Here is a 24,476-nt window from a genome sequence, read left to right as displayed (position 1 = left end):
AAAGAAGTTTGATTTGGGTATGCAAGTCCAGTCAGTGTATAACATTAGCGCTGATAACAATGGTCATTTTGGTTCAGCATTAATGGTATAAGGATCATATGTTGCTTTTTAAAATGTCATCTGATTTTGCTATAGACTTTGTTTCGCAAAATAAAAAAGTAGTACAAATTAAGATTATTTTAACAGTTCTTACATAGTTTAAAATACCTTGAGACTGGATTCACAACTATGAGCTTGTATTGCAGTGTGTTTTATAGGTTAGTTGTTTTACCTGTATTATAATGTATTGACATACAGTATGCTGCAATTCCTATCCTACCACTGGACAAAAATTGACTGTATGTTAATGTGCTGCATGTGTGTAAATTAGCACCATTTCAAACAGCAGCAGATCTCTACAGATGTGTCAATGCTTGCTAAATTGCATAGTTGTGAATGAGCCAAAGAAATGAACTTCAGTTAAACAGAAGAAATAAATATAAAGAAACTATTTTCCATACCAATTAATTTTACCCCATATTGGGACTATATGTCCATTAAAATATGTTATGCTAAGTAAGTATTTGGCATTTTGGAAAGAGTAGTTACTGCTCAAAAAGAAATCAGTTTGATGCAGAGTTGGCCAGCTTGAACACACATTGCTATATATGTAAACCAAAAATCCTAGTTTGCAAGAACTATATAAGTAAGCAGTACAGTTGCAAGAAAAAGTATGTGAACCCCTTGGGATTACGTGGAGTTTTGCATGAATTGGGCATAAAATGTGTTCTGAACATCATCTAAGTCACAACAATGGAAGAACACAGTCTGCTGAACATAATACTATACAAACATTAGATGTTACCATGGTTTAATTGCACATAACATGTAAACATTCACAGTGCAGGGAGGAAAAAGTATGTGAGGCCCTAGCTTAATGACTTCTCCCAGAGCTAATTGGAGCCAGGAGTGAGCCAACCTTGACTCCAATCAGTGTGATGATATTGGATGTGTTGCTGACAGCTGTCCTGCCCTTAAAAAACACACACCTGTTTTGGGTTTACTGGTTTCAAGAAGCACTGTCTGATGTGAACCATGCCTCGCAGAAAAGAGCTCTCAGAAGACCTACGATCAAGAATTGTTGACTTGCATGAAGCTGGAAAGGGTTACAAAAGTATCTCCAAAATCCTTGATGTTCATGTGTCCATGGTAATACAGACTGTCTACAAATGGAGAAAGTTTAGCACTGTTGCTACTCTCCCTAGGCGTGGTCATCCTGTAAAAATGACTGCAAGAGCACAGCGCAAAATGCTGCATGAGGTAAAGAAGAATCCCAGAGTGTCAGCTAAAGACCTACAGAAATCTCTGGCACATGCTAACATTTTTGTTGACACATCTACAATAAGGAAAACATTAAACAAGAATGGAGTACATGGGAGGACACCACGGAGGAAGCCATTGCTGTCCAAAAAGAATATTGCAGCACGTTTGAAGTTTGCAAAAGAGCACCTGGATGTTCCACAGCACTACTCACAAAATATACTGTGGACAGATGAAACCAAGATTGAGTTGTTTGGGAAGAACACACAACACTATGTGTGGAGAAAAAAAGGCACAGCACACCAACATCAAAACCTCATCCCCACTGTAAAACATGGCGGAGGGAGCATCATGGTTTGGGGATGCTTTGCTGCCTCAGGGCCTGGATGGATTGTTGTCATTGATGGGAAAATGAATTCCAGAGTTTATCAAGACATTTTGCAGGAAAACGTACGACCAAGTAATTCAACAAAACAATGGCTGCAACAGCACAGAATACGCCTTCTGGAGTGGCCCAGTCAGACTCCTGACCTCAACCCGAAATGCTGTAGCATGACCTTAAGAGAGCGATTCACACCAGACATCCCAAGAATATTGCTACACTGAAACAGTTTTGTGAAGAGGAGTGGTCCAAAATTACTCCAGATCGTTGTGCAGGTCTGATCTGCAACTACAGGAAACGTTTGGCTGAGGTTATTGCTGCCAAAGGAGGGTCAACCAGTTATTAAGTCCAAAGGTTCACATACTTTTTCCTCCCTGCACTGTCAATGTTTACATGTTATGTGCAATTAAACCATGGCAACATCTAATGTTTGTGTAGTATTATGTTCAGCAGACTGTGTTCTTCTATTGTTGTGACTTAGATGATGTTCAGAGCTCATTTTATGCCCACTTCATGCAAAAATCCACGTAATCCCATGGGGTTCACATACTTTTTCTTGCAACTGTATATATATAAGTAAACAGTCATAATACCAACTGTCCCTGATTTGCCAGGACTGTCCTGTTGTTTTCAGTCATCACCCAATAGCTGGAATGAGCTGTGGGATTTTCATATGAATGAGCAGCTGAATTTACATATAAATGAGCCACAGCTAATTTATATGCAAATTGTGTGACTCATACATGTGTCAATACCTTGTGTTTTTGTGTGGTGGGTGGGGGGCAGCACCTCCTATGGAACAGCTGGGTCTTGTCTGCTTGTCTGTCTGGTGCTAGAAGGGATGCTGGGAATAATCTGGTAAGTGAGATGTATGCAAGGGTTGCAGGAGGTGTTCAGGTGAGCTGTGGTCAAGAGGTTTAGGGATGCAGGTGAACTGTGGACAAGGAATTCAGGAGTGCAGATAAACTGCAGAGACAGGTCAGGTAACCTGAGTACAGGTGAGCAGTGAACAAGGGCTTTAAGGGTGAGGGTGAGCTGTGTGCAAGGGGTTTGGGATGCAGGAGAGCTGTGGACAAGGGGTTTAGGGAGTGCAGGTGAACTGTGGACAAGGGGTTCAGATGAGGTGTGGAGTAGATGTACAGGTAGTGCAAGTAAGCTGTAGATGAATGTTATAACTGAGCTGTAAATGCGAAGTCTGGAGATGAGTGATGGATAAAAAAAGAGTTGCCAGCTCTGGAGGAGAAGTGTAGGAGTGAGCAGTGAAGGATGGTTGTAGATGCAAGCGGTAGATGAGGGGAGCTATAAATATGGGGTGCAGAGGGGAGCTGTGTTTAGAGTGGGAGGATAGAGGTGCAGAGGTGAGTGGTTGATAAGTTGTGCAGAGGCAAGTGGCGGTCAAGAGCTGAGCATGCAGAGGCAAGCTGTGCCTAGTAGGGCACAGTGGAAAGTTGTGCAGAGCAGAGCTGTAGACAGACACAAGCTGAGGACAAGAATATGAAGATGAGTGGTGAAAAAAAGCTGAGGATTAGTACTGCATTTGTCATCACCAATTTTAGAGGTTATTACTGCACCCATTTACATCAATGTTGGATGTTATTACTGCACCCACTGACTCCAGTGCTGGAGATTGTTATTGCGGTCATTGACACCAAAGCTGATGGTTGTTACTGCATCCATCGGTATTGATGAAGCTTACCTTATTCCCACTTTCTCTTCACTGCACCCCAGGCCCTATTTTGTCTAAAACATTAAAACACAAAGGGGAATATGCCACAGTATGATATGATACCCACTTTATTGACCATGGACATTTTTTGTCCACTGCCACATATTGTCAGTGAGCCATGAGCTGCATGTGCCACATTTTTAGTAGAGGTATCCCTCCAAATTATTCTCAAATTTTGACAACTGTGAGCAGTGTGCAGAGGGTCAGTTGAGAATTGTGTTAACATGTGGTCACTCACCTTCAGCACTTTACATGATATATACAGTATGTAAGCTAGGGGCGGACTGACAACTCATGGGGCCCCCGGGCAATAGGGGATCATGGGGCCCCTGTGTCCTTGCCAAAACTCAAAAAAGCCTATGAAAAAGGTATCAGGGGCATCTCATGGGGCCCCCTACTGACCCCGGGCCCTCAGGCAGTGCCCGAGTTTCCAAATGGTCAGTCCGCCCCTGAAAGCATTTTGGATTTGAGCACATACAGTACATTCTTTTAGTTCTATTGCTATTTTTTCCTCACAATTCATACTTATTAAAATGCACATAACATGACATTTTAAACATAAAACAGAAATTCAGTGTGTCACTCTATGATATTATTTGCCATCAATCTCAAATGCCCATAATAGACTGATTATATGCAGGGCCATGGTTAATCTATCATAACCCAATGTTCATGGAGGCCTAATGAGCCTAAATAGGAAATTAACAAAATAAATCATGGCACACAGTATTTTTTTTTTCTTTTTAACAACCAATGCTGCTTAGATCTAAGTGGTTTTATGATCCGTGATCAATATATATTAAGTTGCTGTAATGGAGAAATGATTGGATAGAACATGGACAACGGGAGTGGTGAATTGGTTATCTTTACAGAATTTATTTTAGCACACAAGTGATCCTTTAATATGAGAGCAAATGTTTCTAAATCAATATAGCATTTAGGCTGAACAACCCCTAAAATAGATATTCATTCATTTTAGGACTGAACAAACATTAGAGCAAAAAGTAGTATATGTGCATTCCGTTCAGGCACATATATCTGCATTGCAGGGAAATTACAAACTTTTCTACTGTCAAAAGCTTTATTTTAGCAGTTTAGTAAGACTTGATTGTTGTTTGGTACAACTTGCGACCTCTGCAAAGATCCAGAACAAAGGAATGCAATATGCAGACCACATTAACTCATTGCAGTCAGCACTTCTCTCTTAGTGCAAAGTGCAGTAAGCAACCCATATTAACCAATCAGCTTTTAGTTTACTGTGATGAGATAAATTCATTAGGTTTGAATAGAATTACATTAGTAGTGTATGATTTAAAGGGAAACTATATTTTATTTTCAGCTTGTTTTCTTAAGGATTCACAAGCATGTTATTAGGTATATGATTCAGGTTTTGGTTGATAATGTTTTCCTCTACACTCAAGTCACTAATGACAAATCCCAAAAAGGTCACTCTGAATCCCCAGCTCTGTTGTTTAGATTACAGTAGCACCTAGGATTAATCAATATATTGTGGTTAAACATCATTGAGTGACAGGCCATTGTAACGCCAGAGAAACATTGTAAGGCAACAGGTTTTAGCAATCAACAATGGATTTACAAAGCTGGAAAAAAGTGATTGATGATGGATTGACATCTGGGGAAATAATGTACATTATCTGTGGGTGTGTTTATTTACATTTCACTTTTTTAGAATAAGTAATAAGGGGTACTCATGTAGCTATGTACTCATTCCCCATGGAGGGAGTGGATTTTTGCCCCCCCCAAAAGACGTGGGAAAGAGGCTCTTGTCCCCCAACTTTGGGACATTGTGCCTTGTAAGGAGGGAAGGACTGGCTAACCCCTTGCAAAGCTCCCCCAAAGTTGAAAGGCATAAGGCCTAGTCTAGTACAGTAAAGGGGGGCAGGCACCCACTTGCTTCCCTCCCTTATCTGGCCATGTAGGAAGCATGCCTAGCTGGTCAGAATTACAAGGGGCAATCCACATGTAACATCTGTTCATTTAGAGAACTGACTGCTCACTTTTTGAAAAGTGTATGTTTAGAGGATACTGTGAAGTGAATGATAGTAAATATGGTAAGCCTGTGTTCATGTGGAATACTAAATCATGGACAAAGAAAATTTAAAAGAAAATCTGTATTTTTGATAGGACATGTTTGACTGAATCAGTTAAACTCATATTCATCTCATTACCAAACTCAGTGACTGATCAGTTTTCTACGTGAGCAGTTTTTGTTCCTTTAGTAAATCAACCCAATGAGTATAGTGGAGACACTATGACAACCAATGACAACCCTAGTTATATCCTGTTGAGTATCCCTCTGTCACAAGAGTTATCACTTTTTGTTTAGAGTGATTATTGACAGCTTTGTGTCTGATATGTGCACACCATTAATATCAGTGTGGAGTCTGGGTATTTTCTGTTAGGTGTGTTTGCCAGATATTTGTCATGCATAATCTAGATTTTTAGATGCATAGGTCACCACCTCTCTAAAGTGTTGGCAGTTGATTAACACCTAATAATGTGAAGTGTCATTGAAAGAGAATGAGCTGAACACATTAGTCAAGAATGTTGACTGCACAAATAATGAATTCAGATCTATTTTGGAATGGTTATCATGGCTAAATTAGTATATAATTTACAATGTTTCCAATTATTTAAATTGCCAATAGTTCAGCAAACAGTGCATACAACAACTACATAATGGCTGCATCTAAATACATAGCGTGCACATAGCTTGACACAATGTAGTCTGGCAGCTATTGTTGGCCAACTTACAATATTTTAGTGCATCAGATCAATTATTCCAATAAATGCTGAGTGCCTAATCCATTCATGTTAGCATAAACAGCTTTTTCCAGGGTCAGATTCATGTTTCCTATCCTCTAGGTAAACTATCTTGTGCTGACTCTCTCTTACCAGAGTTCAATGGCTAAGTATCATGCAAACAAGATCAGGTACAATAGCCACACAAGGCACTTAGGCTGAGGGTTGAGAACCTGAAAGAGGTAAAGAGAAGAGAGGGGCGCCACTAGCCAATCAGGTCTGAAGAAGAAGCTATGCTTCGAAACACTTTACCAGCATTTTTTACTTCACTACACTACTACGTCTGATGTCATGTCCGCCCCTGCGCCATTTGCATTCCAGGCTGGTCTTCCCTCCAGTGGCTGGCTGCACCAAGCACCTAGTGTCCCGGAGATTTGTTTCCTGCTGCTATTCCTGCATCACACAATCCTGCCCTTTCTCCATCGGCTTCCAGGATCTTCACAGGATGACATCCAGGGTGACATGCCTTATTATACTTCACTTTTAGTGAGTTGCCATTGTTTTTACCTTGCAATAAAACTTACCTTCTAATGCTGCACTTAGTCTGGTGCCCCTCTCTTCTCTTTCCTTGCCTACAGAGTCCAGCTTTGCTCTGAGGGAGCTGCCACTGATGTTGCTGTCTGTTGTTCATTACTCATTGGAACATTTTACAGCCTGTTCCCAACTCCCCTCCTTCCTTACACAGATGGACTTTTATAAAGCATTTGGACTTTAAGCTCATCTTTTTACCTCTCCAGTGCCAATATTTATCTATTGTAACCTGAAAGAGGTAGCTTGCTCATTTTGCATTAGATTACCTAGAACCAAAGTCTAGAATAGCAGGGAAACGTTTGTCCTGCTCTACTTGCAGTTCACAGGGTGAATTTTAATTGCACTATTGTACCATTAAAAAGGTCACATACTCCAATGAGACAATTCAACCCAGATTATCTCATAACTCTACCTAATATCAAGTCGATCTGAACAATGTAAAGTTGCAAATTATAAAGAAATATCTTAAACAGATATTTTCCTAATTTCATACTATAATATGTGCATGTTCAAATTGGTTCTGATAAAGCTCAATATAATCTGTTCTTGAAGCAGTCCTGTTTAAATTACCAACATATGTTCAGCATTTAAACTGGGAAATATGGCATCAACTTAAGAATTTTATGTAAGTATTTTGCTCTATTTATCGTAACATTTTAGATTGTTCTTTAATGGTGGAGTATTAAAGCAGACATATGTTCCCTGATAATTTAACAATGAAGGAAAATCTACAAATCGCATCCTGTTTATCTTTATATATTAAAACAATTTTCGAAGGTTTAGACTGTAGAGGGCCCCAAGCAGAATAGAAGGATGAAGTCCACCTTCAGGATATTAACTAGCTAGGGTTAATCAATCTCTGTACACATACACTGGAGATTTAAGGTATGCTGCTAGCTCTTCTTAGGTTTCTTTCAATCATTTTTCAGTTAGCATTCTACTCACCAACCTTATTTGTGTCATCTACGCACTCATTGTCTTCTATTGTCTGTGTTTTTGTGGTTATTGTGAATCAGATAAATCACAACTAACTGGACTTGTGCTATAATGTTAAAGATGTTATGTTGTTTAGCAATCAGCTTCTTCAGCTCTGAAGCTGAAGAAGCTGTTGGGATAAGCAGCAAACATCTTCAACATAACAGAACAAGTCCAGTTAAATGTGACTAACTCCTACTAGCTATACAATGACTTGGTTAAATAAGAGCCTTCACAGACAATATAGTGATTCCACTGTCATGCTGCCTGCACAGTTGACTTCCAGTTATTGTTTCAGTTTACAAAGGACTTTAGTGGTTAGCTGTGAAAGAAGCATTGGGGTTTATTTACTGAATCTGGAGAGTGCAAAAATCAGGCACACTTCTGCATAGAAAGTAATCAGCTTCTAACCTCAGCTTGTTCAATTAAGGTTTGACAATAAAACCTGGACGCTGATTGGTTTCTGTGCAGAAGTGAACCTGATTTTTCACTCTGCAGCTTTAATAAATAAATAAACCCTACTGGGTCGGTTATAACCTCCAAAAGACATCATTCAAATCTCTCATGGAGACAAAGCCTCCTATAGCCAAATCTGATGAAAATCCAGCATGGCTACCCTTTGATCAAGCAGAGGCAGTTCTATCCATGCTTTTAAAGTGTGTGTAAAGCTTAAATCTTTTTTGCTTTATTTTGGACAGACTGGGAAAACAAACACCTGTTTATTTATTCACTATATATGTCCTGCAAGGGAGATTTCCCCTCACTTGGTGTCCTGGGGATGAAACATGATGTCAAAAGGAAATCTCCATATACAGTAAAAGTAAGGCTAGTTCTACTTAAATATAGCACTTCACACACTAATAAAAAGTATTGCAAAAAGAAACATAAATAAACAATACATGAACACAAAAAACATGCAATATCGCAGTGAAAATAAACCTGAAATAAATTGTAAAACATCCACACATAATTCTTCTTCAAAGACATGAGACAAAAACAATTCTGTAATGCCTTTTGTCAGCCGCTGTAAATTAATCACCAAGTGCAGCCCACCACCTTATATTGGACACACACTCACCAATTTGATTGCTCAACAATTTCAGGCTGGGAAAAAACAGCACAATCCATCAAATGACAATATGTGCAGCTGCCCACACCTAATATCACTCTAAATCATCCAATATCTCTCTATAACTCAAAAAAAAAAAACATTAGAACTAGCCAGATCTCAGAAGTTCTCACCCTAATGAAACACATTGGAGAGGAGCAAGTGCATGTGTGTGTCAGCAAAATGAGTGGTGTATGAGCAGTGGGAGGATTGTATAGAGTGGCCATGTGTTAACACCAGAAGCTGAGTGCTACTAAGAAGGTAAAAATACTATGGATTGCTGGTTTGATATAAGAGTTTTTTAAACAATTTTAATGTGAGTGCATATTATTTTAAATAAAGGAATTCTGTTGTTTTTACGGAATTATTATTTTATTGTTTTTTTGGTATCTGTGTACATAATCATCCGAATTAATGTCTGTGAAAGTGGAAAGGAGAGTTGGTGTTGGAGGAGCTGGAATCAATTTATGAGGTGTTTTATGCTGTTTTTGCCCAAACTGAAATTGCTAGGCAATGAAATCAGTGAGTGTGTGTCCAATATAAGGTGGTGGGCTGCACTTGGTGATTAATTCACAGCAGACTGACTGGAGAGAACACTGTATATTAGTTTGTGAAGCACTGTATTCAAGTAGGATTAGCCTTACTTTCACTGCATGTTAAGGGGGTTTGTTTTAAGAACAGCTGCTTATATACAGTATATTACAATGTTTGCACATTTGTTTGGGTTCAAACTGTATATATATATGTATATATGTAGATAGCCAAAAGTTTTGTGACACCCCTCCAGATCATAGGATTTAGGTGTTCCCATCACCTCCATGGGCACAGGTGTAAAATCAAGCACCTAGGCATGCAGACTGCTTCTACAAACATTTGTGAAAGAATGAGCCACTCTCAGGAGCTCAGTGAATTCAAATGTGATACCGTGATAGGTTGCCACCTGTGCAATAAGTCCATCTGTGTAATTTCCTTGCTACTAAATATTTAACAGTCAACTGTTAGCGGTATTGTAACAAAGAGGAAGGAACTGGGAATAACAGCGACTTCCAACTGCGTAAAATTACACAGCGCATGCTGAAGCTAAAGACCTCCAAACTTCAAGTGACCTTCAGATTAGCACAAAATCAGTGCTTAGAGAGCTTAATGGAATAGGTTTCCATGGCCGAGCAGCTGCATCCAAGCCTTACATCTCCATGTGCACTGCAAAGTGTTGGATGCAGTAGTGTGAAGCACACCGCCACTGGACTCTAGAGCAGTGGAGACTTTCTCTCTGGAGTGACAAATCACACTTCTCTGTCTGGCAATCCAATGGACCTGTCTGGGTTTGTCAGTTGTCAGGAGTATAGTACTTGCCTGACTGCACAGTGCCAAGTGTAAAGTTTGGTGGAAGGGGATTATGTGATGATGATTATGTGGTTTGGGGTTGTTTTTCAGAGGTTGGGTTTGGCCCCTTAGTTCCAGTGAAGGGAGCTTTTAAGGTGTCAGCATGCCAAGACATTTTGAACAATTTCATGCTCCCAACTTTGTGGGTATAGTTTGGGGATTGCCTCTTCCTTTGACATGGATGAGCGAGTTTGGGGTAGAGGAACTTGACTGGCCTGCACAGAGTCCTAACCTCAACCCGATAGAACACCTTTGGGATGAATTACAGCGGAGACTGTGAGCCAGGCCTTCTTGTCCGACATCAGTGCCTGACCTCACAAATGTGCTTCTGGAAGAATAGTCAAACATTCCCATAGATACACTCCTAAACCTTGTGGACAGCCTTCCCAGAAGAGTTGAAGCTAATATAGCTGCAAAGGGGGGGCCAACTCCATATTGAACCCTACGGACTAGGGCTGGGATGCCATTAAAGTTCATGTGCATGTAAAGGAGGGCATCCCAATAATTTTGGCAATATTATATATATATATATATATATATATATATATATATATATATATATATATATATATATACACACAATCTTCTTTGCAGCACATTCCTTGCAGGCACATTATCTCCCTCCCGAGAGATTCAGAATGAGAGAAAAATGCCTCTATATTTCTCAGTGGGAGATCTTTCCCATCACCCCACTGGCACACAGAGTGATAATGCTAATATAAATGTGGTGATTAGGGTGTGCCCAAGCACATCCTACACACCCTGTGTGCATGCCTATGAATATTTCCCTACTCTGTCCAGAAAAAAAAGAAATGTCTATACATACACTTTACATAAACACTTTGATGTATGCTGTGAGATGTTGTTATGTCATTTATTTCAGGTAAAGATTCCAAAATTAAAAACAAGCAATTGTTTTCTGCAAGCAGTAAGCTTAATTTACTTTTTAATTATTTTTTCTTTTTGATTACCTCTATATGCATACCACTTTGGCGCAATAAGGAAAACTACAGTACCAGGTTCACCAATAAAGATCTGGTTCAAAGAAAATATTCTGCTTTCTCTTTTTTTTATTGCATGCAAATCCCTTGTGTATTGTGCTTCATCACATGGGTGGATGGTGTATCTTTTAGATCAGATTATTCAGTTCCTCTGACAAGTCTGTGGGTGTTCAGAATGATTGTCCAATGTGTATTGTCCTTTCATATGTGTTTCTAATAATTAAATTGTGACAACCTGAAATGTTCCATCATTCTCCCGTGATGTCTTCCACTCCTACATACTTTCTGATGTGTGTGCTTTTCAATGGCAATTCATTATTACAAGAGAGCCAAGTATACATGCTGTATATAATACTTACAGATCTGCATGAGTCTTATCTCATCTCCCACTGGCGGCATGACCAGAATTTGTGAATCAAAAGAAAATTAAATGACTAATCATATGATAGCAATTATAATAATAGTAAATTAATATAAAATCACCTAAATGAATATAATTTATATAATAAATATCTTGCAAATATAAACATATATAACACAATTTAAACCCTGTCATTATCTATCACCATGCAAAATAGCAATACCTGTAATAGAAATAGAAGTTACCTGTCTTGCTGCCTGCACTGCTAGAACATCATGCCATTTATCAGAAATTACTGGCTGAAAAGAGGTGTTGATCTCGTGTGTCCCTCACAGTGTTCAGTGGTTCCTGCCTCTGACTTCTGCTCATTGCAGGATTCAGTAATGAAGTGAAGGGATGACATAAAAGGATAAAACTGTTACTTGAAAAGGCTTTTAGTTTCTTTAAAGAAGCAGTTTGCGTTACAGCGCTGCATTACTTTAGCTGACAATTGGGCGGTCATGCTACGCTGCAAACAAATTAAATTTACATTCTTTTTTTCGCACGAATTGAGCTTTCTTTTGGTGGTATTTGATCGCCTGTGAATTTTTATTTTTATAAAAAAAAAAGACCGCCAATTTTGAGGAAAAAAAACATGTTTTGAACTTTTTGCTATGAAACATATCCAGTAAAAAAAAATTAAAAATCAAATTTCATCACAAATTTAGGCCAAAATGTATTCTGCAACATGTCTTTGCTGAAAAAAATCCCAATACGTGTAAATTAATTGGTTTACGTGAAAGTTATAACATTTACAAATGGCGGTATAGATACTGGAATTTTTTTTATACTAATAATGACGGCTATCAGTGGATTTATGGCGGCGATCAGCGACTTATAGTGGGACTGCGGGACTGCGGTGGGCATTCTGACACTGAAAAAAAGCACTGACACTATACTAATAGCACTGGGCAGGAATGGGTTAACATGAGGGGCAATCAAAGGGTTAACTGTGTGATGGTAGTGTTTTAATAGGGGGCGGGGGGTAGATGCTTCACTGTAAGCACACTGCTCTGGATGGTTCTGCTCAGGCATCCAGAGCACTGTGCCCAAACTGACAGGGAGGAGGGCTGTTGATAAACAATGCACCCCTCCTCCCTGTCAGTGATCGCTGGTAATCGCCGGGCACCAGCAGGTAATTACCGGCCGGGACCTGGTGATTTACAAAAGCCCCTACCCAGAAATGCAGAATCTTGTATATATACGTGATCCTGCACACAAGTGCCACCCTGTAGCAATAATTCTACTTTAGGGTGGTCCGTAAGCGGTAAATGTAATTGCCATGTAATGGCAATTTTATGAGTATCTTTTATCAGCGCTGAACTCAGTGAGGGGCTAGACAGCATATGTGGGGCTTCCTGCCTGGGAAGCATTGTAAATAGTAAATAACTGAATGTGTTTTAGTATCAGCCTCCTTTTGGTCTCTGTACAGTTATCTCAGTGTGGCAGAAGGATGAATAGCACAAGGAGCCATGATAAGATGCATGCTGACAGTAGAAGAAATCAGGGTGAAAGAGAGATGAGCTCATAACTGAACCTCTTCTCATTTGCTGTCCAGTCACAGGCTGGGGTGGGTCCATAACAGCCTGGGCTTAGAGGAATGCCTTGAATATCACTGGCTGTCATTAAACTAAGAAGATCAAGGACATCTTGTGGTGAAAATAACTACTTCGGTGGACAGTTCCAGATCTGAAGGTAAGTATTGCAGCAAAATCTTTTTATTCTATCTTTTTATAGGCTATTCCATTTTAATTGGAATTCTGCATCAAAGAACTAAGGAAGGCAGAATGCAGTTTGATCCATGTATGTTTATGTAAAGTACTTGTAAAGGCTGAAAGTTTTTTCTATGCATGAAGGTAAAAAACCTTCAGTGTACAGCTCACCCTTCAGCCCCCCTAATACTTACTTGAGCCTGATCTTGATCTAGCAATGTGCACAAGAGCAGCGGCTCTCCTGGGTCTCTCCCTCCTCATTAGCTTAGACACAGCGGTTGCCATTGGCTATGTCTGTTGTCAATTGCAGTCAGTGAGGAGGGAGTGGGGGGAGTCATGCTCTGTGTGTCCTAGATTGTAAGCTTGAAAGAGCAGGGCCCTCGATCCCCTCATGTTTTGCATTGTATTGGTATTGTTCTGTCACATGTTCTGTCCCCCTTTGTAATGTACAGCGCTGAGCGAACTATTGGCGCTTTATAAATACTGTATAATAATAATAATAATAGACACACACAGGTGGCTCAGGAGTGAACAGCCAAGAGTGCCCCCAGGGCACTTGTCTTGCTCTGGGGGCACTAAACAGGGATGAGGAGCCCCGATCACCAGCGAAGGAGCCAAAAAGAGGAGGATTGGGGCTGCTCTGTGCAACACCATTGCACACAGCAGGTAAGTATGACATGTTTATTATTAAAAAAAATCTTAAATTATAGTATCTCTTTAAATGTGCAGATTTTATTTAAAGAAAATTTCTATTGGAACCATGGGCGGACTGACAACTCATGGGGCCCCCGGGCAATAGGGGATCATGGGGATCAAACTCAAAAAAGCCTATGAAAAAGGTACCAGGGGCATCTCATGGGGCCTCCTACAGAGCCCGCGCCCTCGGGCAGTGCCCGAGTTTCCAAATGGTTAGTCCGCTACTGATTGGAACACATCTGTAATCCCTCTTTTTTTAAATTCCTTTTCTTGTCTGCTGAAATTTTCAATCAAAATGACTGCCCTGGCAATCTCTGTAACTTCTCTTGCAATAAGTTTTTCTCGACTGTAGAGAAAATATTATTTTCAGTGTTTGGCATTTGCGGTAAAACTTCTACTTTATAACTTGTCAGCTCAATGGTTGTGAGGTTCTGTTTACTCATAAGAGTACTTGTTCAGAGAAAAGGGACCTTCAGCTTTGTATCCTGACTATCTGATCTCTACAATTTCAAGTGAAATATAACACCCCACTTATACTGCAATCAAATATTTTGTGAATGTAAATTAAGGTAAAGATTTATAGCTTGTGTTAAGAAACCTTCTTCCCATTCTCAGCAATAGTGACATTTGCCAGATTCAGGAATAAATAATCTTATGTGGCAAGGGTATGCCTTATCAAACATATGCAGATCAGAGCTAATTAATGCAAATTAAGGCTTCCTGTCTATCTAGTGGGAAAAGAAATGTCCAAATGTTATGAAATCCAGTTAGTATGCTTATTACCGTAATTGTTTTATATGGGGTGGCTCTTAATTAAAATATGTAAATTGACCTTAATTGCTGTGTGCTAATGGGGTTCATGTTATATCATCACGGATCTCTTAAACTCTATGGCCAGGGGAGTGAAAGTGTTATATAGAATTTTAATAATCTTTGATTAAATGACCTTTATTCATTATGCTGTTGAGGAAGAATTCGGAAATACCATGTGATCCTCCTCTCCTAAGATGCTCTATATGGATTTGTTTTTATCCCTGTCATTAATATTAGTCAGTACAACCTTGTCACATCTACTCATCCGACTGAACAATACACATTCTAACACTGTTAATAACATTGTTGCAATGCATATACCAATGTATATATTAATGCTGCAGTACATGGCAAGGGAACACAGTTGGGAGTTTTGGCTACTTTGTTTCAGTTTTTTGTTTTATTAAGTGCTACATTATAATTTTTAAAGATATTAATATATATATATATATATATATATATATATATATATATATATATATAATTTTATTTTTTTTCAATATATATGAAGGAACAGGTCAATGTTTTCTAGTGATTTTGCACCATTTTCAATCAGCTGTTGTGAAAAAAGCCAAAATGAAACAAATGCTTTCAAAATATTTTACTAATATTTTGAAGCATCAAAACAAGTAATTTAAGCGCTCTCTTCTCTGTAACCAATTAGCACTAATTATTTCTGTTGCTGGCACTGCATGTCAGAATTATGTGGTGAGATATTAGTGTCAATGGGGAATCCAATAACTCCAAGACAGGTAGCATGAGTGTATGCATCAATTACATACCAAATATAAAACTTCTGCATAGTCAACTTTGTTAACAATCAAAATAAATTCTAATTAAAACTTGCTTCTGATATTTTATTGCAGAAATTTCCTTTTACATTCTCCTTCAGTTGCGTAGGGAAGAAACGTACAAGAGCAAAGGCAGATCTTCCCCATTTCAGGTTTTACTGTAACCTATGGGAGCAACCAAACTATGGATACACCTATTCAGAGTAGGCTTATGTAAAAGTTAAAGGATCTGTGCACTTTAAACCAAAAAGTGCACTTACCTTTTTGAAAGCTATCCCTAACTTACCACCCTCTCCACAAATGCATACCTACCTTGATCCAGCAACACAAGCCTTTACTGCCTTGGCCATGCCTGCGCATAATAGCCCACACCTTCTATGTAACCATCTCCAAATGTTTTCAGTTTTGGGACACAGCCCAATAGATCTATAAGGCACTACTGAGCACATTCTGCTAGGACAGTGAACCCACTGAATCAAAGTAAATGTTTGTGCATGTAGGTGCATTTTGAATGCATTTTACTGTGTTCCAGTACAGTTCAGTGCAGAAAAAAATGCAGCATATTCTACTTTTTTTCCTGGAATTGGAACGCACTGGAACAGATCGTACATGTGTGAACTCCATGTTCACACATGGTTCCAACAATATAATCTGTTATCCATGTGTTTTTGATGCAGAAAAAAATGCACTGGCTTGCATGTGGTGCGAACCAGCCCTTAAATAATATGCTTAGAAGATGCTTTAATTCTGAATATGAAGTGGTGCACCTGTATGATATACAACAGCAAAAGTGCTATTTGAATACATGTACCTGGGGGCAAAATTAAGTTTTTTAAATACTGTTTAGTGGGGAGAGGATCTTTTAAGAAGGTTTAAAGGACACATTTAACAATACACACTTCTATTATTTGGAAGGAAACCTTATGCCCTTTTTTTTCTTGGGGTCCCCTTTAGGACAGATGAAGGAAGTCTCCAGCCAATTTGTTTACAGATTGAACAAAGCAGCTGGAAAATAGATAAAGATGAACTCCTGATGGTGCTAGACCTAGTTAATACCTTTAATACAATTAGGAGATGTAAGTCATTGTCAAGCCTCGGTCCCCTAGTGCATTCTGTGGTCATTTAATTAGCATTAGCTGCTCAAACCCTGAAGCAGAGGGAAGTCCCCCCCCAAAAAAAAATGGGGAGATGGGGATGTATTTGATGCTCTTAAGCATATATAGTGAGATGAACTTTTTGTACCAGGTGCTCCTCAGCACACTACCAAAATTCACCATCTGGAGAGTGCTTCCTTTGTTGCTATCAAAGAGATAGCGGCCTAGGACCAGAACAGGATCCTACTATATTTGAACCATGTATCTGCTTCTTTGAATAAAAAATCACTTTACAGTTGATTCATCCAACTTAACTTTTTTCTGTCCACACACATCAGGCTATGCCTGTTTTAGTATACAATATTGTGTACTATTATTTTTCAGTTTTTTTAAGTGTTTTTCACTTGAGTAGAGTCTACATTTAGGACCTTGTAATGATCATGTGTTAAGATTTCTTTCCTGTTGTAGTCCTATTAGTAATGATTTTCTTATTGACTTGGCACATTTATTTACCAAGGGCTGTTTTTTTATGCAGGATATAGTAACCAATGTATCCCCAAGAATCATTCGAGGAACAACGTCTGGCCACTTGTATGGTCCTGGCCAAGGGTCCTTCTTGAATATTGAACTCATTAGTGAGAAGACTGCTGCTTACTGGTGCAAATCTGTCACTGAACTAAAAAAGGACTTTCCTAAAAATGTAAGTTGGATTAGCGAATAATGTAATTAATTATTTAAAACATATACAGTATGCTAGTTATGTGTAAGTATTGGCATATTTGGATATTTCAGTGACAAAAGGGTAGATTTGTTAAAGGAATAAAGGCTATTCTCCTAGAAAATGAAGGTTCATTTTGCAAAGTGAATGTTAGTGGATAATGTAGAGTTGTACAATTTGAATATCCACAAACAGTAATCAGATTATTTGGCTGCTAACCTACCCCATGTTGGTTTAACCACTTCCCTCTGTACATATATAGGCTAATAAATCCTTCTAATTCTACAAAGAAAAATTTACAGCTGGCAATGCTGAATGCTAATTAGCTACTGGATCATTTTTCCATGAGGTGGAAGGGGGTAGCCCCCCTTCCGCCATCTTCACAGGCTCTCCCATCCCACCAGGAATGTTCCTTATCATCTTGTAGCAATGAGTATTTTGTCACTTCTGGTTTTGGTCTAATGTAAACAGGCCACTATCAGTCTGTGAATGCATCTGATTTAGCTATTTTAGTTTGATCAGATACTTTTAAGGCAGAGGAGAGATCTAGGGTCTAATAGAACCCAGATGTCTCAATAAAGAAAACCTGTCACAGTCCATGCTATCATAAGAGATGTTGTTCATCTTTTTTGATAGCAATAAAAGTGATATAAAATTTAAAGAGAGTGTAAAAAATGTACAAAAAATACATTTAAAAAAATTTTAAGTGCTCTATCCCCCTGTGCTTGCATTCCGATGCGAACTCGTACTCAGGTCACTTACACATATGTAAATGGTATTTGCACCACACATGTAAGGTATCACTGCAAATGTTATAGTGAGAGCAATAATTCTAGCCCCAGACTTCCTGTGTGACTGTAAACTGGAAACCTGTAAAAGCTTTTAAAACATTGGCTATTTTTAGTTGATCCAGGGAATATCTTTTGCCTTTCAGGGGATCAGGAAGGAATTTCTTCCCCTGCAGGAGTAAATTGGATCATGCTTTGCTGGGTTTTTTTTGCCTTCCTCTGTATCAACTGTGGGTATATAACTTTTTTGGATGGATTTTTGTCTTTTTTCAGCCAGACTAACTATGTAACTATGTTAAGTACCATAGATTTCCACTATCAACAAGTTTGTGCAGTTTTAAAGCATGACATGTTAGGTATCTAACAACATTTTTATATTTTACAAAAAAATTGGGTATTATATTGTGTATTTGTACATTAAAATTCGTTAAAGTGTTTGAAAATCGCTGAGCATATACCATGTGACGTAAAAAGTTGCAACAACCAACATTTTACCCTCTAGGGCTTACAAGTAGAAAAAATAAATATAAACAAATATATATATATATAAAACTGTACAAATATATAGTTTGGGGATACTAGGTCATTTTCTAGCTAATTTTTACATTTACAGTATATGAGAAGTGTCAGATTAGACTTGGGCAGCAAGTGGTTATGTGTGCTTGTTCAAAACAAACAGAAAACAAATAGGCATCACTTTGCCAATTTGTTAAAGCTTTCTCCACATTCCACAAATCCATAGATTTTCTTTCAGTCTAGTTAGATGGCAATTCAGATGTGATGGGAATGGTTTTGATGAGAGGGAGCAGAATCAAGGGAATTCTCTACCCTGATGCATTACAAACCAACCCTTAAAAATTGCATTTGGTGATGCAGGAATCAGATCCACTTCAAACGTTCCTTGTAAGTTTTAGAAATCTGACTGAACTGGACTACAAAGAACACACAAACATGCAAAATACCCACATGCATTAAAAAGGGTATTTGTTTGAGTGAGAGATCAATACTATTACCCCTTTATAAAACATTGGTTTGGCATCATCTTGAATATACAGTTCAGTTTTGATCCCCAATCAAAAGAACAATAGAAACATTGTGCTAGAAATAGATTGATTCCAATAAAGGGAAAAAATATTATTAGGGGAGCCGAGGGCCTCAGTTATGAGGAATAACTAAATAAATAAAATGTGAGACATGATCACACTTTATAAATTAATAATTGGTGACTGTGAGCGCAGCAACAACTTGATTAATCTTAGGTCCTTGACACAGGCATGTGTGCACATATTAAGGTTAGAGGAAAGGAGGTTTAATATGAAATTGTCAAGGGAGCTCTTGCATGGTCAGAGCTGCACAGATGTGGAACTTGCTTCCCAGGTAGTGGTATCAGCTGGAAATAATGACAAGTTCAAGAAACTTCTAGAAGTCTTCTCCAATGTACAATATATACATACTCTTTGAAAATGACACAAACACACACACACATACTCTTGACTGGATTGGCCAGTGGCTTTTTGCAACCTCAATTTATTTTGCAATTATGTAAGAATAATACACAAGATGATAATGACAATGATTATGCTAACCCTTGTCAAATGCTCCTACCCACTTCCCATCCATAGGCCGTACCTGTACATCCTTGGCTGGAAAGGGTGATATCTTGGTCATCAATGCAGCTGTAGCAATGATCGAGGTATAATTTTTTTAGGGCCAGCGATTCTGCACAAAGTAAAAATAATCTGAGCAGTTACAGTATAGAACCAATGGATTGCTTTTACAGGTGGCTGAAGGGGGTCCTGACTCCACCTTTACCGGACTCTCCCATCCCATTGGGAAGCCCAGTGAGGGTGTGACTGGTGGCATCCACTTCTTTAGACATGATGAGAGGAACTGATGTTGTTCCTCCCACTGTGTGGCGTCAGAAACCAAAAGCGACAAGGATTATGTCACTTCCACTTTCAGTTTCATGTAGACAAGACGTTACCGGCTTGTGAAAGCATCTGATCAAAACATGGTTTGATCAGATGCTTTGGAGGCAAAAGGAGAGATATGGCCCCAGAGATAGACCTCAGATCTCTCCATAAAGAGGACCTGTCATGGCCCATGCTATCACAAGGGATGTTTTTCATCTCTTGTGATAGCAATAAAATTAAATAAAGGAACAGTGTAGAAAAATGGAAATAAAATAAATAATTAAAATAATAAATTGCCCCCATCCCCCCTCTCCCACACAAATGCAAATGCACACCTTAGTCCTGAATGCATATGTAAACGGAGGTTGCACCACATATGTGTGGCATCACTGCACAGATAACAGTAATTCTAAGGCCAGACCTCCTGTGTAACTCTAAACTGGTAACCTGTAAGGGCCTTTAGAATATCACCTATGGATAGTTTAACGTACCATAGTTTGATCACACCACACATATGAGGTATCACTGAAAATGTCAGATAGAGAGAAATAATTGTAGCGCAAGACCTACTGCATAACTCTAAACTTCTAACTGTAAGGTCTTTAAAAGTGTCACCTATTAAGATTTTTAGATTCTGTACTTTGGTGCCGTTCCACAGGTCTACGCAGTCTTAAAGCATGACATGTTTGGCATTTATTTAGTGTAACATCACCTTCTATGTTTTACCACACAATTGGGTATTGTATTGTGTTTTTGTGCATTAACATTTATTAAAGTGTATTTCTTCCAAAAAAATGTGTGTTTGAAACATTGCTGAACAAATATTGTGTGACGTAAAAATATGCAACATCCACCATTATATTCTCTAGGGCCTCTGCTTAATAATGTATAATATTTGAGAATTCAAAGTAGTTTTCTTGCACAAAAATGCTGATTTTTACATGTAAGAGAGGAATGTCAGAATTGGCCAGGACTGGAATTGGTTAAAAGCTAAATCTCAGGGAAAAACCTTGTATTTGTCTCCTACTTGATGTTTGCAATTCAAGGCGTATGTCCTGCAGACCAAAATTGTAAACACTGCTTTGTCCTTACCTTTGCATCTCACTGTATTTATGGTATGGTTTATAATTGCCACTTTGCAGTTCTGGGTCCTGTATATGGGCACTGAGCATCTGCAACAAAATTACATCCAACTGTGCTTTCCTGGAAAATGAGAGAGAAAATTAGTGTTTTCTGAATTATTTAAAGTCTGCTGGCTACTGCAGGATGATAAGTAGTGGCGTTGAAAGTGTGGGTAGAATGCCTGCAAAAGTAACATCCGTTAGACAATTAAATCATTAAATGGAGAGAATTAGTAATATAGAGCTTAAAATGTTTTTTCTTTTTGCGGCATCAATAATGATGTAGCTTTCCTTTACTACAGTACAGGTTACAGTAGTTGAATTGAACAAAATCCCTTTTTGAAAACATATTATGTTTATCAAGTAGAATGTACACAGAAGTAAACTGTAAAAAAAACTCTGTACTGACACAATATTGAATGAAGATTTCAATACTTTTGCCTTGATGTTTCTAAGAAGTTTTGGCTCGCTATACTTAAGCAGACCTTTCAGTGAGTTGGTGGTGTATGGTAGTCCCATCTTTTTTAGACACATGTTTGTAAGTCATTCTAACAGATTAAAAAAAAAAAAAAAAGTCAAAGAAAAAAAGAAAAATACACCAACACAGTGAAATCCAACCTCTTTAAGATACTACAAAGTAAAATGAGCAGCTCATGCATGACTGATGTTTCACGTCAGGTAGTTTCCACTTCATAATAATACATTTTAATACATTAATAAACATTAAAGGATAGACTGATTTTCTCAGAACAAATGCTATGACATCACAACCAGATAATCACTTGGTGGCAGTGGCACGGTTATTACAAAGACACAAAGGATCCCAATGAAAGGAGTGTTAGTATAAAGTTTAGAGTTCAGGCTGAAGGGAGGGTAGTGTTAGAGGAAAAGTCAGTATTAGGGTCAGTGTTACAAGAAGGGATTGTATGAGGGTTAGGGTTAGAGTTATAGAGAAGGTTAGTGTGGGGTTAACGTAAAAGCTATGGTTAAAGGAAAGGTTAGTGTGAGGGTGACAGGAAGATTTGATGTGATATTTAACAAGTTGTAAATTGTATTTAGGACAAGCTTTTACTAACCTTTGTGACTGACTGCAGCCACTTTGAAGTAATTCATCTTCAAATTCACAGCAGCAGCACTACAGCTTTTCAGGGTCATTCTCTCAGCAACTCAACTCACCCTGCTTTCCCCTGTCAGAATGTCTTCTCTATCTTTACAATACGTATTAGAAGGCTGTAAGATTGCCAAATCGATGCTAGGAGGATGAAGCATGATGTTTTGAGCTTGCACTGACCTCAGTGCTTTTGCTGTGAATTTTAAGTTGTGTAATTATTAAATTGCTTTATGGTGCCTGCAGATACAGAGGTCAGTCAGGACTTGTTTGGGACTCCTTGATTGCGCAAATGTCCACTTTAAAGTAGAACTCTGGACATTTTGTTTTGGATATAATAACAAAATTATACATATATATATATATATATATATATATATATATATATATATATATATATAAATATATATATATACCGTATTTTCCGGCGTATAAGGCGACTGGGTGTATAAGACGACCCCCTAATTTTCCAGTTAAAACATAGGTTTTGGGCTATACTCGCCGTATAAGACTACCCCCCTTCCGAGGCAACACCATTTAAAAACATCAGATTTTTTTATTGAAATGGTTATGACTTACCGGTACTTAAAATCCTTCAAAATCCTCATGTTCATCCTCTGACATCATAAGTTCATGAATGACATCTATGAATACAAAGCCTGCTCGGATTGGCTGGGGTTGTGACATCATCAGCCCACCTCTCTGACTCAGCCAATCCGAGCAGGCTTTGTATTCATTAGTAGAATACATCACTCGCCATGATTGGCCCAGTGTATACTGTATGTAGCCGCAGCTACCGTACATACACGCATCCAGCGGGCTGCTTACAGTAGGGACGTACCGGTACATTTTGAATCCGCTTGGCTCAGCGCAGTATACTGTATATACCACACATCCAGCGGGCTGACAGATTAATCTGTCATAGGGACATTTATTTTGAGCCAGCTTGGCTCAGCACGGTATACTGTATGTACAGCATTACCACACATCCAGCTAGCTTGACCCAAAAAACTCAAGGTTCACATTTTATACCCCCGCGTATAAGACGACCCCCAATTTTTGGGGTATATTTTTACGTATAAAAAGTAGTCTTATACACCAGAAAATACTGTGTGTGTGTGTGTGTGTGTGTGTGTGTGTGTGTATATATACAGTATATATATATATATATATATATATAACGATAGACATTGTTGGGATTGTTCTTGCTGTATTTGGGTTTTACTTGTGAAGTACGCAGCCTGTTTGCCTTTAGTAAATCAACTCCTTTGTCTCTGTTTAGGTGATTTTTTTTACTTTCTGTTTTGTTACTAGTATTGATAGAAACGAGAATCTCTCCAGTGAGAATTAAAGTAATATCAATCCTATAAACCAAAAATGTAATATACTATATTGCAGCTTAAGAGTCATGAGATGTGGTGACAGTACTAGTTTTCTTTTTTCACCTGATGATCCAGTCACACATCTCTTGTATTGTGTCCCCACACCAGAGAAAGGAGCACAGGGTGTACCTTTGGACAGCACAATTTTCAGTTTTGGAGGAGGGGAGTGTTAGATAGTCCAGCACATTTAAATACACTAACAAATTAAAGGCAAACTCCAACTAACAGCAGTTACAACAAACATTTTTTTTCCTTTTGGGATAGGGGTTTTAAATAAATAAGCTTTTATGCTAATCATTGTAAGCACCCCTGTTAGTAGTAAATAGTTTGTCTCGTCTCTGTAACTAATACATCAGTTACATCTGTAACTGATACATAACTGATAGAGCTTGTTCTTTGAAAAACAACAGATGTACTGACTAGATCACCAACTCTTAAAAAAGAAAATGTATGCATCCATCACATCTAAGAATTGGTAAGCTGCATTATAAATGTTTACTTTTGGGTTTAATATTGCTTTTAAGTACAGTGAAGAAAAATTAGAACCTCTGTCAGATTTTAGTTTTTGTCTACTATATTTCCTGTTTAGGGGAGGTTGCTTTCTTTCTGTTGGCACTAGAATAAGTAAAGAGAGACAATTTTCTTAACAAAGACACAGCACAGGCATTATCAGGTTCTAACATTTCCTTCTTTTACTCCATCAAAAATCTAC

General features: G+C 38.4%; 1 protein-coding gene across 1 annotated transcript in view; it reads left to right on the top strand.

The window, feature by feature from the left end:
- The window catches only part of DPYD (dihydropyrimidine dehydrogenase), a 1,720,296-nt gene that overhangs the window by 1,151,948 nt on the left and 543,872 nt on the right, over positions 1–24,476 (top strand). Inside the window, exon 14 of the mRNA XM_089677280.1 lies at positions 17,270–17,434. Within this exon, the coding sequence (XP_089533406.1) occupies positions 17,270–17,434 (165 nt within the window). The remainder of the gene's footprint in view (positions 1–17,269; positions 17,435–24,476) is intronic.

Source organism: Staurois parvus, unplaced genomic scaffold, assembly GCF_062004578.1.
Source record: "Staurois parvus isolate SC_StPar_1 unplaced genomic scaffold, SC_StPar_1.0 ptg000183l, whole genome shotgun sequence".
Lineage (NCBI taxonomy): Eukaryota > Metazoa > Chordata > Amphibia > Anura > Ranidae > Staurois > Staurois parvus.
The sequence above is the reverse complement of the archived record's forward strand: the minus strand, read 5'-3'. Positions and strand labels throughout refer to the sequence as shown.